Source organism: Microtus oregoni, unplaced genomic scaffold (assembly GCF_018167655.1).
Source record: "Microtus oregoni isolate MIOR12 unplaced genomic scaffold, Mior012 000035F_ref0000213, whole genome shotgun sequence".
Taxonomy (NCBI): domain Eukaryota; kingdom Metazoa; phylum Chordata; class Mammalia; order Rodentia; family Cricetidae; genus Microtus; species Microtus oregoni.
The window spans coordinates 26,291-39,265 of record NW_024543094.1 but is presented as its reverse complement, the minus strand read 5'-3'; the positions used below and the strand labels follow the sequence as shown (position 1 = coordinate 39,265).

The 12,975-nt window shown below is 41.3% G+C and overlaps 1 protein-coding gene across 1 annotated transcript in view; it reads left to right on the top strand.

Annotated features, from left to right (window-relative positions):
- Positions 1-12,975, top strand: part of Vps41 (VPS41 subunit of HOPS complex) — a gene marked incomplete at its 3' end in the record, with an annotated part of 119,069 nt that overhangs the window by 87,123 nt on the left and 18,971 nt on the right. Inside the window, exons 10-11 of the mRNA XM_041630599.1 lie at positions 3,445-3,511; positions 10,147-10,244. Coding sequence (XP_041486533.1) covers positions 3,445-3,511; positions 10,147-10,244 — 165 coding nt within the window. The remainder of the gene's footprint in view (positions 1-3,444; positions 3,512-10,146; positions 10,245-12,975) is intronic.

Sequence of the window (12,975 nt, the reverse complement as noted above, 5' to 3'; positions counted from 1 at the left end):
ACCACCAAACACTTGCCGAGCATTTGCAGGCAGCGGCTGCCGCAGATACAACAAAAGGCAAGTTAGTCCTTTCTTTTGCAGACAATTTCTGTTTTGGTAAAGGAAGACAGACAGAAATCAAAGAGCAAATAAGCGCCTGTTGGTGATGGTAAATAGAAGGAGGACATTTAAACGGGATAAAGGTGAAGGGGCTCTCGGAAAGCTACTGTCCTGTTGGTGAGAGCTCTGAGAGGGGAAGTTGTGCAGTTCTGAGGAGGTGCTGAGATGGAGCAGCTGGAAACCATTGTCAAGAGTGGAGCAGGTGGAGAAGAGGGTGGATGAAGACAGTGGGAAAGCGGGTTGTGTGGGGGTGGGGTATTAGAGTGGGTAGTATCCTGCTTATGGGCCCTGGGAAATCTGACCTCTCATTGAGTCGGGTGGGAGACCTGCAGTGGATGCTACAGTAGAGTTAGTTAAATGACCTAACTTGTATAAGGATCACTATGGTTGTGCAGAGCTATATAGCAAAGACAGTGGAGAGGAGAGAGCAGACAGGAGGCCACTGCTGTTAGATAGTAGTGTAATGTCTTCTTGTACCTGTGTTGTGGAGCTGGTGAGAGAGACTGGACTGTGGTGTATTCTGAAAGTGAACTGTTCTGTATTGAGTAATGATTGAACAAGGGATATAAGAAAAAGAGAAGTCAGTGTTACCTAAGGAACTAGAAGGTGAAACATTCCTGCTCATGGAGTTCGCTTCCAGAAAAAAGATGCCCATGTGGAGATGTGGAGGAGATAGTTAAAAGAAGCATCTTGGCGTCCATGGGTAAAACGTTGCCTAAAAGGAAATGGCCTTCAAATCTTTAATGTGCTTCAGTGCAGGCCACAAGCTCACTGGAGCATCTCTGCCTGTGCACTCTCCGAACCTGCTGCTTCAGACCACAGAGCTGAGGAGCAGTGGAGTAGAGCGGTCCGGCAGCCAGAGGATGGTGCCCAAGTCTTGCACTGATCACGGATATGCGCTAGCCCTTTAACTCTAATCCTGTGGTTTAAGTAACTTCCAGTCTCAGGTTTCTCATCTTAGATTAAACATGGTGGCATTGCCTTTCATGGGTATCTGTGTGTCAGAAAGTTTGGTCAGTCCACAGGTTCTCAAGGTTCTGTCTTCACTTCTTTTAATTTCCATCAAGTCTCCCTGGCTCTTGTCTCTGCCCTCCAAAGTGCAGCTAGAAGAGTGTATAGAGACTGCAGTCGGAGGTCCGTTTCTTCTGTACAGCTATTGAGATGTGCTATTATCATGCGGGGACTGATCTTCACCATGCCTTCCAAGGCTGTGCATGATCCAACCTCTTTGTTCTTTTTTGGGCTCATCTCTGCCCCATATCTTATATTTTCAGTTTCTGTCTGACCTTCTAGCTGAAAGACTTGTCCCATGTACCTGTTTTGCCTTCTTGGTTCCTCTTCCATGTCCCTTCTTCCAGAAAGCCTGCCTACCTGCAGTGCATGCCCTACTTCCCTACCACACTTGAGTCAAGTGCCTTATCGCACGTCTGCACACTCATTTTAACAAAATAACTAACTCAGGATTGGTGTGCAGTCATCGCTCTGAAAGTGCTGGCTAATATCGACATTATATTTTCTTTATTGCTGTACTCCAATCATCTCCTTGGCCACTTTTATCAGCACATCAAAATGACCGTCCATTTGGCATTGTGAAATGTTCCCCTTAGATGATTTAATAGTTTCCTTTGTAAGTATGGGGAAAAAGAATTGGTCCCTTATAAACTCAGAAGTCCATCAGAAAGAGAAGGAAACTGGGGGAAATAGACAGGAGAAGAATGTCCAAAAGTAATTAAAGAGAAAAGCTACTGGTCACATACTTGTGGATCCTCACATGCCTGCAGCCATGGGATGTTGTCCTACGTTAAGGAAGCGTTCTCTGAGGCCTTCACCAAGTTGCTGCAGTGCTGAAAACCAGTTTAGACAAAAAAATACCAAGTATTTCTAACCCTTGGGCCTCTTTATAACTAGTAATTTATCCTAAATAAAGTCCCTAACAGTTTATTTTTAAGCATATTGTGCATGCTATTATGTTTATGATATTCATGGATAGAAAAAGAAGACAGTGGGTAAGTTAATCAAATATGTTATAATAGTTTATTATGCTACATTATAATGACACTGAAGATTTATATGGTAGAATGTTTAAATGATAATTATTATTTATAGCAAGCCTTCACATGAACAGCGGTAGCTCTACAGTAGACAACGATCACAGGTGTTGTCCTTGGGCTGACACTTTGTTCATACTTCTTTTGCCATTCGTCTGTCTACTGTAGACACTAGATTTCCAGTGTTCCATAGTGTCGTGATACTTAGGCTAGTGGCTGTAATAGCACTCTCTATATATATATGTGAAGGAAGAATCCTAATCACTGAATTGTGAGATCAGTATCTTCTAGTTCAATCTTATATACAGGGCCAGATCTTTAAAAATGCTCACTTCTTATTACAAAGTTGTATTTATTCACTTTGAATAGTACATTCATTTAGAAAGAGATAAGAAAGTATTTATTGTCTTGGTAATCTAAAAAAAATTCAACACACAACATGTGTTATCTAGTGTTTGTGTGAGAGTCTGGGAGGAGTCAGATTAAGGGATAGATTGATACATATTTAGTTACTGATTTTAAAAAGTACACAATTTTTATCTCAACTTTACATTTATAATTTAAAACAAAGACAAACTTTTTTTTTTTTTTTGAGAAACTGCTGATAGTAAAAACAGTAGACTTTTTGGCCACATACTTGCTACTCTTTTTCTGTCTTCCCTCACACAGTGGGAAACTCCTCTTAGCTTCCCAGCCACTTACATGTGTGATTGGAATAGGGTGCATGTAGACAGCAAGCTTTGTAAGTCAGGCATAGATGTCTATTCTACCCAAAATACCTTCAGCTTGTGTCTGTAGTTTTGAATAGGTCATTAGAAACACACATTTATATTAACGTGCTCTTTCTTTGACGTAGAGTGTAACTTTATTAGGCTAATGTTGGGGAATCTAAATAATGGTTGCCACAGGTTATTCAAACTAATTGCTTAATTTATTATTTACTTCATGTATATGGGTGTTTTGCCTGCATGCATGTCTGGGAAACTCATGCATGCAGTGCCCACAGAGGCAGAAGAAGACATTGGATACTTTGGAACTGGAGTTACAAAAGGTTGTAAGCCACCATGTTGGTACTGGGAGCTGAAGCCATGTTTTCTAAAAAAAGCAGCCAGTGCTCATATCTGCTGAGCCATCTTTCCAGCCTCTCAAACTAATTTCTGTCTTTTACATCTTAGGGTAGCTTATATGTGCTCCATCCTTGGATGACATGATGACCTTAAAAAATACCATACTGAGTAAAATGTTGTAGAAAATTTCCTGTCAAAGCTAGAAAATAACCCATGAATTTCCTTCCCAGGTATGTTCAGTGAAGGAACGTCACGCCAGTGAGATGAGGGATCTGCCAAGTCGATACGTTGAAATAGGTATGGGTCCCTCCCATGTATTCTGTGATGGTAAAACTTTCAGAGGACACCTGATTGTTACGTGGGAGTCGAAGGCCATATCCTCCTCCAAAGCCTATCTCTTGGTACTTTGATAAAATGGATTCAGAAAGCCTTCAAGTTTTGGAACCCCACTATGGAAAGCTCCCACCCCCATTTTTTTTCCAAACAAACAAAGATTTATATTTCTCATAATAATTTTATTGTTGGCTCTGAAGTCAGATAATCATGTATTTGGATTCTGGTTTTGATATTTACCACTAGGACCTTAGACAGATTTCTGCTGTTTCAATAAGCTTGTGGTAAAATGTGAGGAGAATATTTAAGGTTATAAGGAGTGTGGGGTGGTGCATGGATGCAACTAGTGCAGTCCTGACCGTTGTTTTTGTTGACTTGAAACTTCTCAATACTCATTTTTGTCACATTGCTCTGACCCCAGTTGCCACCATCTTTAATTGGAGCTGTACAGCTAGCTGTTGTCTTGATTTTGCCTGTTCCACTGGAGACTAATCCAGTCTCTTCATCACAGTAAACATGCAGACCAGATCATGTAATTATCCTTCAGTCTTTTCACATTGTTCTGAGGAGAAAGAATAGATGGCAGGGTTGGTGTTGTCCATCCCTGTCTGTCCAGCTGCAGCTCCCGCCACGCTTCTTTGTGATCTGTGTGCTCCAGCCACAGGACTTTCCTGTATAGTGCCGGGCTCTTCCTTCCCCCTTTATCTCTTCACCATGAGTAGGCCACGCCTACTCATTCAGGTGTGGATTCTCTCTGCCCCACTATACATATGGCTACAGCAGTCCTGCAGTCTTGATTATTGGTATATTTCTGGGTAGCACAGGACTCTCACTTCAGTGCAAGCAGATACTGGTCTATTTTTGTTTATTTTATATCTCGAAGGCCTAGAACATTATACTGTGCATTGCATAGTACTGTGTTGAATAATTCGGCGACTGCAGGAAACAGTTACTCAGAAAAAGTGTGCCCAGTATGTTAGGTCATTCTATGTTCTTGAGGGAAAAAGTCTTGCTGTATAAAATCTGCTGTAAAATTCTCTTACACCTTTGGATAGTGGCTGCAGTAGAAGTGTGGTGCTTCTCTGTTTCTCTGATGCTGCAAGCTTTGTTTGCTCTACATCATCCACTTGGCTAGTGTGGTGAGGGCTTTTCAGTCTGCGTTGTTCTGCACTTGAAGTCAGAAGTTGTGGTATAGTATGTAAAGTTTTAATCCTTTTTTAACCTCAGAGAAGTCAGTAGTTACAATTGCTCTGGGTATGAGCAGAATGCATAGGTAGAGTATAGTCGTACCCAGAAAAGCCAAGGAGCAAGAGGATAGAGTAGACTTCTACCTAGAAGAAGGTGTTTGTTTGACTCTCTTGCTCTGTCTTCCCACTTCTCCTTTGCCTGTCGGGGAGATCCTCTGAAAGTCTTGATGCATAGCATCTTAAGAGTCATTACTGAATAGTCAAGTGGCAAAACAAAAAGCTCTGATAGTTTTTAAGGATATGAAAGTTTCCAGAAAAATATAAGAATGTAACTTTGACATTTGTGTGAATACATTACTGGTAATTTACCTCTATAGTTTGTGGTTAAGACCCAAGGCCTTTATGGAACGGTAGTTGGAGAGATGCTTTTTTGATAAAGTCGGGTGTTTTAATCATCTTCTGATGTCTACTGCCAGCAACAGATGACTTGCATGAAATTAATCACTGACTTCCTTGTCTTGATTGCATATGGAAGATTAACAAGACCATTGAGATAAGGAACTACATGATCTACAAAGACTTTTAAAGAATCCAGGGATAAAGAGGAAGAGAAGAGAACGCACATTGTTCTCCCTTTAGTAAAACATCATTCTCTCCAGCTGGTCATGCACTGTGACCTTAAAACTTAGCACGTCATCCTGTTTTCAGCCTCTGAATTGATTTGGAACACAGTGACCTGGAAATTGAAAGTCTATTTACATGGTTCAGAAGAGCTTTGGAATAATTCTTTCTTAGATCTAAGTTTCTCTCTTCATATGCTTACTATCATTTTAATATACAGATTACAGCAGTGAGGTAGTTCTCTTTGTACACAGGTGACTCAGTTTCTCCTAATAGAAGTCTCAATAGATACCATGTCCGGGGAAGTGTCTTACCAGGTGTTTGTATTTGAGGATCTGGCATTTCTATAGTTTTCTGTTCAGCTTACTGTTTATGTTCAGTTTACTGTTTTACATTGGATTTTCCCTAGTACTTCATTATGAAAAGAATTTAAATATGAAAAAGCATTTTATAGTAAACATCATAATACTCCCTGAATGCTGTTACATGTGACTGCATTTGCTTTGCTAGGAATTGTTCTTTATTCATTCCTTATCTTGGTATGATGGATGTAAATATGGTACCATGAACTTGGATATTTCTTATTAATAGTGGGATCATAGGAAATCTGAAGCACAGGGCTGGGAAAATAGCCAAGTTGGCAAACTACTTGCTGTACAAGCAGAAATATCTGAGTTGACATCACCAGAACATATGTAGAAATGTGGACTTGGCCATGTCATGCCAGAGCCCCATTGCTATCAGGGGTGAAAACGGGATAATGTCAGGGTTTTTTCTTCTTTTCTTTTCTGCTCTTTTCTTTTGGCTGCTGGCCTAACTCTAGGTTTTTTGAGAGACTCTGTCTCAGGAGCATAAGGCAGAAAGTGGTGGAGCAGAAATAGGACATCTTCCTCTGGAGTACACACACACACACACCACCTACAGAAATATATATTGTTTTTCAATAACAATAGCCACTAGGCAGAATGCTAAGTATATCACAAATAACATGTTCAGTTATTCAGTCTGAACAGTATTCCATGGGTAGGCAGTTTTATTTCCATTTTATGGGTAGAGAAGTTGATCAGAGGAAATCAGGTAACCTACTCAAGACTGTCCTGTTCCTAAGCAAAAAGCACCTTAACTCAGGCATTCCTGTTAGCAGGCATTTTGTAGCCAGATGTGGCTCTTACCTGCAGTCCCCACACTTGAAGCCCGAGGCAGGAGGATTGACATAAGTTTGAGAAATGGAAATTGTATGCGTCCTTGTTTTATTTTAAACCTGCCGTTGTGCCTTCTCCCATGTTGGTGAGTCTCTGCAGCACACTTGCCTTGCTTGGGTAGTTTGCAGAGTTATTTCTAAGGACTGGGAGCCAGGCAGACTGTGACTCTGTCCTCCTTTCTGAAGGTGGAGAGCCTTTGTCATTTAGTGCTTGACTTGGGTTTAGCTGATACACTAAGGTAATTTTATGCTTATAACATGAACAATAACCATTTATTTGGTTTAGATATTTTTACCTAGCATGCTTTGACTGTTTCTTTTTCTTTTCTCTAAGCTTGAATTATATCCTCATCACTGGCTTCTGGGGGCTGAAGTTTGACACATGAAAGACTAATATAACAGATACCAATTAGAGAATATGGGATTAAATTGAAACCAAAGTTGCCTTGAATGGTTTCTGACCTCTATGTGCTATTGGCTCAGTTTCTTTGAATGCTTTTCTTCCTTTGTCTATTATCTAATCTGTTCAGTTTTCATCCCGTTTACCAGGTCTGTAATTTGCTGGCATGAAGCATCACATCACTTTTACTTTAGTGTGTCTGCTTTAGAGCAATTCCTGAGGCTATGGACATGATTCCAAAAGTGTTTTTATTGGTCGCTGGCATGCCAGTCAAGGGTCCAGCCTTACTGAAAGCTCTCTGGGCATGACTGCTCCTGGTTTACCTGCTGGCTAAGGGTGGGACTCCTTAAACGACTAGAATGGAATGAGAGAGAGTTGCAGATGACTGCTCTTCCACATAGATTAGTATGGGGAGGGCAAAGGGATAAAGAGGGACCAGAAAAGACAGTGCAGGTTCTGTGTCCTGCAGTATGTTTGCCCTTATAGCAGCACAGAAAATTCTAGAGAAGGGCAGGGTGCTCTGATCACAAAAATTTCAAGTCTTAAACTGTTGTTCTTGGTGGTGTTGTGTACATGCAGCCTGCACTACTGTGTTCTCACCTACGTTGTCTAGTCCATCTACTTTGCAAAAGTAAGGCATTGAGTTCTGACATATGTTTTCTTCCGAAGATGCTTTAGTCCACTTGCTGACCTTCTGTGAGTTTCAGTACAGTGATTCTTTTTTTTTTTTTAAAGAAAACAAACTATCTTGCCACCATCTCTGTAAATGATCCCAGTTTCTGCTCACTGCCCTCTCTCATCCCCCCAACACCCTGCACTCCAAGCATCTCTAGAAATTCTACCCTGTCTACACTGGGCCTTCCCTACTCCACACTGTGATGGAGATAGAAATGGTTCTCAAATAACCTTATTTGTGACCCTTCCCCATGTTACCTCTTTATCAAAACTGTTTTTATGGTACTCATCTTAAGCTTACAAAAGGGAAAGCAAATGTCAGTGGCAGAGATAAGCTCTAAGCACCCACCTTTGGACTTGTATCGGGACACCGTGTCCACTTGTGTCATCAGTCACCCACCTGTGGACTTGTATCGGGACACCGTGTCCACTTGTGTCATCAGTCACCCACCTGTGGACTTGTATCGGGACACCGTGTCCATTTGTGTCATCAGTCACCCACCTGTGGACTTGTATCGGGACACCGTGTCCACTTGTGTCATCAGTCACCCACCTGTGGACTTGTATCGAGACACCATGCCCACTTGTGTCTTCAGTCAGTGTCAAGGCATAAGAACACCTGAAACCCAGCATGTAGGAGGTGGAGGCAGGAAGATCAGAGTTCAAAGTCCTTGTCAGCTATGTAGCAAATTCACAGCCAACCTAGGCTACATAAGACCTTGTCTCCAAAAACTTACCTATTGTAAAACTTATGTTAGTAATTTTTGATTCGCTGTTTTAGTATAGACTTTAAATTATGAAGATGGTTATAAAGATAAGCAAGGACTAGAAAAGAAGGAAGAAAAATTCTCTCGTTCCTCATTATATCTGTATTTTAAGTTTTATCTCCTTTCTTCTTCTCAGATGAGAAAAGTTTACACATTGACTCTAAAGGAACTTGTTGAAGTCTAGTTCAGTGGAGTTATGGCCCAGATTTCCAGAGTACACAAACACTCAGTATTGCTTTCAGCATGACACACTTTTTTGAGTTCTCCCCACTCGGGGAAAGAGGGTGTGTTCATCCTAGATGTTAACTGGAAGTGCAGAAATAGCCAGGACATTGGCGATAGTCTGGATAATGGGACGAGTCCAAATGAGAGTTTGCTCACAAGTGAGCCCCACGGCAGGATATTGGCATTCTCAGGATCAGGCCATAGGAATATTTGTAGTTGCCCTGTGTAATGGGTTTACACACCCTTCCCCCAGTTTTGGGGATTAGACACAGTCCCTCATGCATGTTAGACAAGCAGTCTACCACTGAGCTGTGTCCTTAACCCTCTTTTTATGTCTTACCTCGAAACAAACTCTCCCTGCAATACCTAGATGACCTTGAATTCATGCTGTAACCACAATAGTCTGAACTTGTGATCTTTCTTCAGCCTGTGGAGGGCTGACAATGTAGAATGCCACCACCAGGCCTGGCTCTGCCTTGTGTGTATGTGGTTACTTTTGACAGTGTGAGCGTACTCACCTGTGTTGGAACCCGGGAGCCCGGAGAGGGTATCTTCCTCTTTCACTGCTGTGTTGCCTTGAGACAGGGTCTCTTCTGAGCCAGAAGCTGCCATTTCAGTTAAGCTGACTGGCCAGTGAGCTTTGGGGATCCAGCTGTCCCGCCCTGAAGTCCATCAAATGCTGGGACTGTAGACACATGTAACATGCCTGGTTTTTGTGTGGGTGCTGGGAGTTCAGGCTCCACTCCTCATGCTTGCAGAGTCCAGTCTTACACACTGAGCCGTCTCCTTAGAGTGCATACTTTTTAACTTGCAATAATAATATTTTAAGGACATTAATACTTCTTAATAATATTTATACTAACAGTATTCCTTTCTAAGCTTTAAGCACACTAATTTTCTTATTTTTCTCTTTATACAAGATATACAACTATGTATGCAAAGATGTTTAAATGAAATGTCTACAGCCAAAACGAAAAAAAGAATGTTTTCTATTAACCGAAACATAACTTGTACTGTTTATATCACTGCACTTCACCTTTAAGAAAAAAAACTTAAACTTGACCACTTGTTAAAAGTAATTTCATTAAGGATAGTTTTATTATTAAAGATACTTGGTGTTAGGTTTCATTGTCTCAGAGAGTCTTCACGTGATGTAAGCATGTCATTAAGTTACCTGGCACAGCGGAGCACTCCCACTGGCTATTTGATGTTCATTTTTTCTGGGATGTCAACCTTCAAGTCTGCATTTCTGCATGTCTTTCCTTGGATGGATCATTGTAAAGCTCTTTTAGTGCTGCCCAGTGAAAGTCCTTTAACTTGAGACACACTGTGGCACATACTTAGTATAGCATCGTAATTCAGCACATACACAATGTGTAATAATCACATCGGGGGATTGAGCATGTATTTCCATTTCAAACATTTTTAAATGCGTTGTAGTGTTCACAGTTGGTGTGTCTTTGCCATCATGTGCACCTTTTTGCTCTATTTAACGATGAATCCTTTCTGCCTTTTGTTTGCAGTGTCTCAGTTTGAAACTGAATTCTACGTTAGTGGACTCGCACCTCTCTGCGATCAGCTTGTTGTGCTTTCCTACGTAAAGGAGGTTTCAGAAAAAACGGTAATTATCTTCTCCCCACGTACAGAGGGATTTAGAGGAGTTGGCTTTTAGCATCATGCCCAGGTCAGGCTGCCTGTCAGAGGAGATTGCTATAATCCGACCAGAACTTCTTGACCTATGAAATAAGCCTAGGTGAAATTACCCTGCAGACTAACATGTTTACCTGCAGAAGTCACACTCATTGCTGGTCTTTGTTCCCGTTGCTACACAAAGAAGTGAGCCCTTTTTCTCTTTGCTTTTTTTGCTCTTTCTTTCTCATCAGTCACTTGATATTCTAGTTGAAAGAAAGGAAGGATTTCTCATTCTGAAAGGTGACAAAGCTAAGCTGACATTGCATTAGCAGAGATGACAGCAATGAAGCCGGTCACTGCAGCACCAGGGATCCCAGTGGTCAGAGGGAGTTATTGAAAGAGTTGCTCCTTCTTTCCTGGAGTACAGACATATTTGTTTACCTCCCAGTGGCCTTGTGTTTCTAAGTAGCTCGATTCCTGCTTTGAAAGGGATTGTTGCTCATTCACTTGATGGTGCAGATTATAGACACTGAAATGTATTGCAAACAGAAAGCAGCAGATAAACCCAAATTTTGTTTCCATGATGTTGGGATGAAGGTCTCAGCTGGGATTTAATGACCCCCAGGCTCCCTCTAAAATCCAGAGCAGTGCCATTCCTAGTTTACCTATTGTTAGAGTTCAGGGCCCTGCCTGGAACAGGAGAAGGTAGCTTCAAGGCCTGAGTAAGGAGAGCTTGTTGAAAAGGATTTCCTTTTGGGTGCTGTATATAAAAGAAATTGCAATTGATTCTCTAGCCCTTCACAGTAAGCAGGCAGGTGAAGTGTACTCTCCCCGCTTGTATCCCCCTCCTTCTTTCTCTCTCTCTCTTTCTCAAATGATAAGGAATAAAATGGGGGAGAAAAGCCCAGGGAGCCCTTGTTGTGAAGTGGTGGCTGCACTTGAGCCTTTATCTGAGAGAACACTTGCATTAGGAAGCCATCACTATAGTAACTGGTGCTCTGGGTGCCCATGTTGCTAGGCAATGAAATGCTGTAGACTTAAGTGAACCCTCAAACCTCCTAAAATCAATAGGGTTGGCTTCTAGCCCTATTGCAGGACATCAGTTTATTATTATTTTATTTATTTTTTGAAAATACAGAAAAGCAGAGGCTCCTGGGGGAGTAAGAACAGTGCTTTTGATGAGGAGTGTGGGGCAGATTGAGGATGTGATTGAACAAAACAAGGGAAGAAGCAATAAAATTGGAAAAGGGAAAGGCTAATAAACTGATCAGAAAAAGTAAAAGGGGAAAAGGAAAAGGGAAGCCTGTGTTACTAAAGAGTACAGGAAAGGAGAAAACCAAAGGAAGGTCACCCTCACAGGGCTGATCAGAAGAGATGGTTTTTCAGAGGAAGAATTAAGAGCTTAGGAGACTACAGTGGATGGAGACTCACTTTATTTAACATCAGTGTGTGCTTTCAATTCTTAAATGCAGAGTTAACTGAATAAAGTTAGGACAAAAGAATGACAGTCAGCTTTGGGTACACCATTACCCAATTTCTATTTTCATATTGAAAATCTTTTTCTATAAGGTTTTTATTGGCTATTTCCAATGGCTTTTCATTAATACTCTCAAGTGTTTCCCATGTGCCGCCTTTCGACTCACTTAATTTTAATCTTAATGTTTTAACCATCAGTCTGTGTAATTGAGAATAATAATATGTGATCACCCTTCCATTTTTCATTTGAGAAGCCAGTGAGTGATCTGTGTATCATCACCCTGGGTTCAGAAAAATGTCAGCTCATCTTTCGCTCGATCATAAACTAGAGCTTCTCTTTCAGAAACTGCAGTCTCTGGCTGTTTATGCTGTTTAAATGCAAGCTAATTATAGTCAAGTAAAATTAAGAATTTAGTTCCCTGGTCACATTAGCACATTGCCTGTGTTCAGCAGCCATCTATGGCGAAGGTCTTCTATACATGGCGATGTGAGCGTAGGCGACTCCACTGGCTCACAGCATGGTTCAGAGATGGATTCTAGTCTATGGCCTCTTGGTACTACTATTAGTTTCCTCATATTAGCAGTGATTTGGAACATGAAGTCGTTTGTAATACTCCTCATTCATATTCGTGTAGACATGGAGCTGTGTTTGTTGGTGTCAGGCCATAGATTCATTACTTTTCTCACTGCTGTGATGAAATACCAGGTGAAAGCAACTTAAGGAAGGAGGGGTTTGTTTTGTCTCATGATTTGACAGTATGGCTTGTTTGGTGGGGGACTCCTGGCGGCAGCTGTTCACCTCACATCCAAAGTCCTGAAGCAGAGAGAGATAATACTGATGCCTGGCTTGTGTTGTTTTAGTCCAGGACCCAGAACATGAGATGGTGCAGCTCACACTGGGAGTGGGGAATTCTTCCTTACTCAGTTTAAGTCTTTTGGACACATCATCTCACAGACAGACACACACACACACACACGCACGCACGCACGCACGCACACACGCACACACACACATACACACCCAGAAATGTGCTTCTGTAGTGATTCTAGATGCTGTCAAGCAATGAGAATGCTCATTGGCCTCACTGCTTTAGGATTAGATTCTGTGATTGTGCTGTTCATAAATGTCATAATTCTGTATATTTCACAAAAAATTTACAAAGTAAGACAGGATTAGGTGATTGTTCATGGCAAGCATTTAGAAGGATTTGTTTGTACTGAAATGCTAAACTCAAATTGAGTCC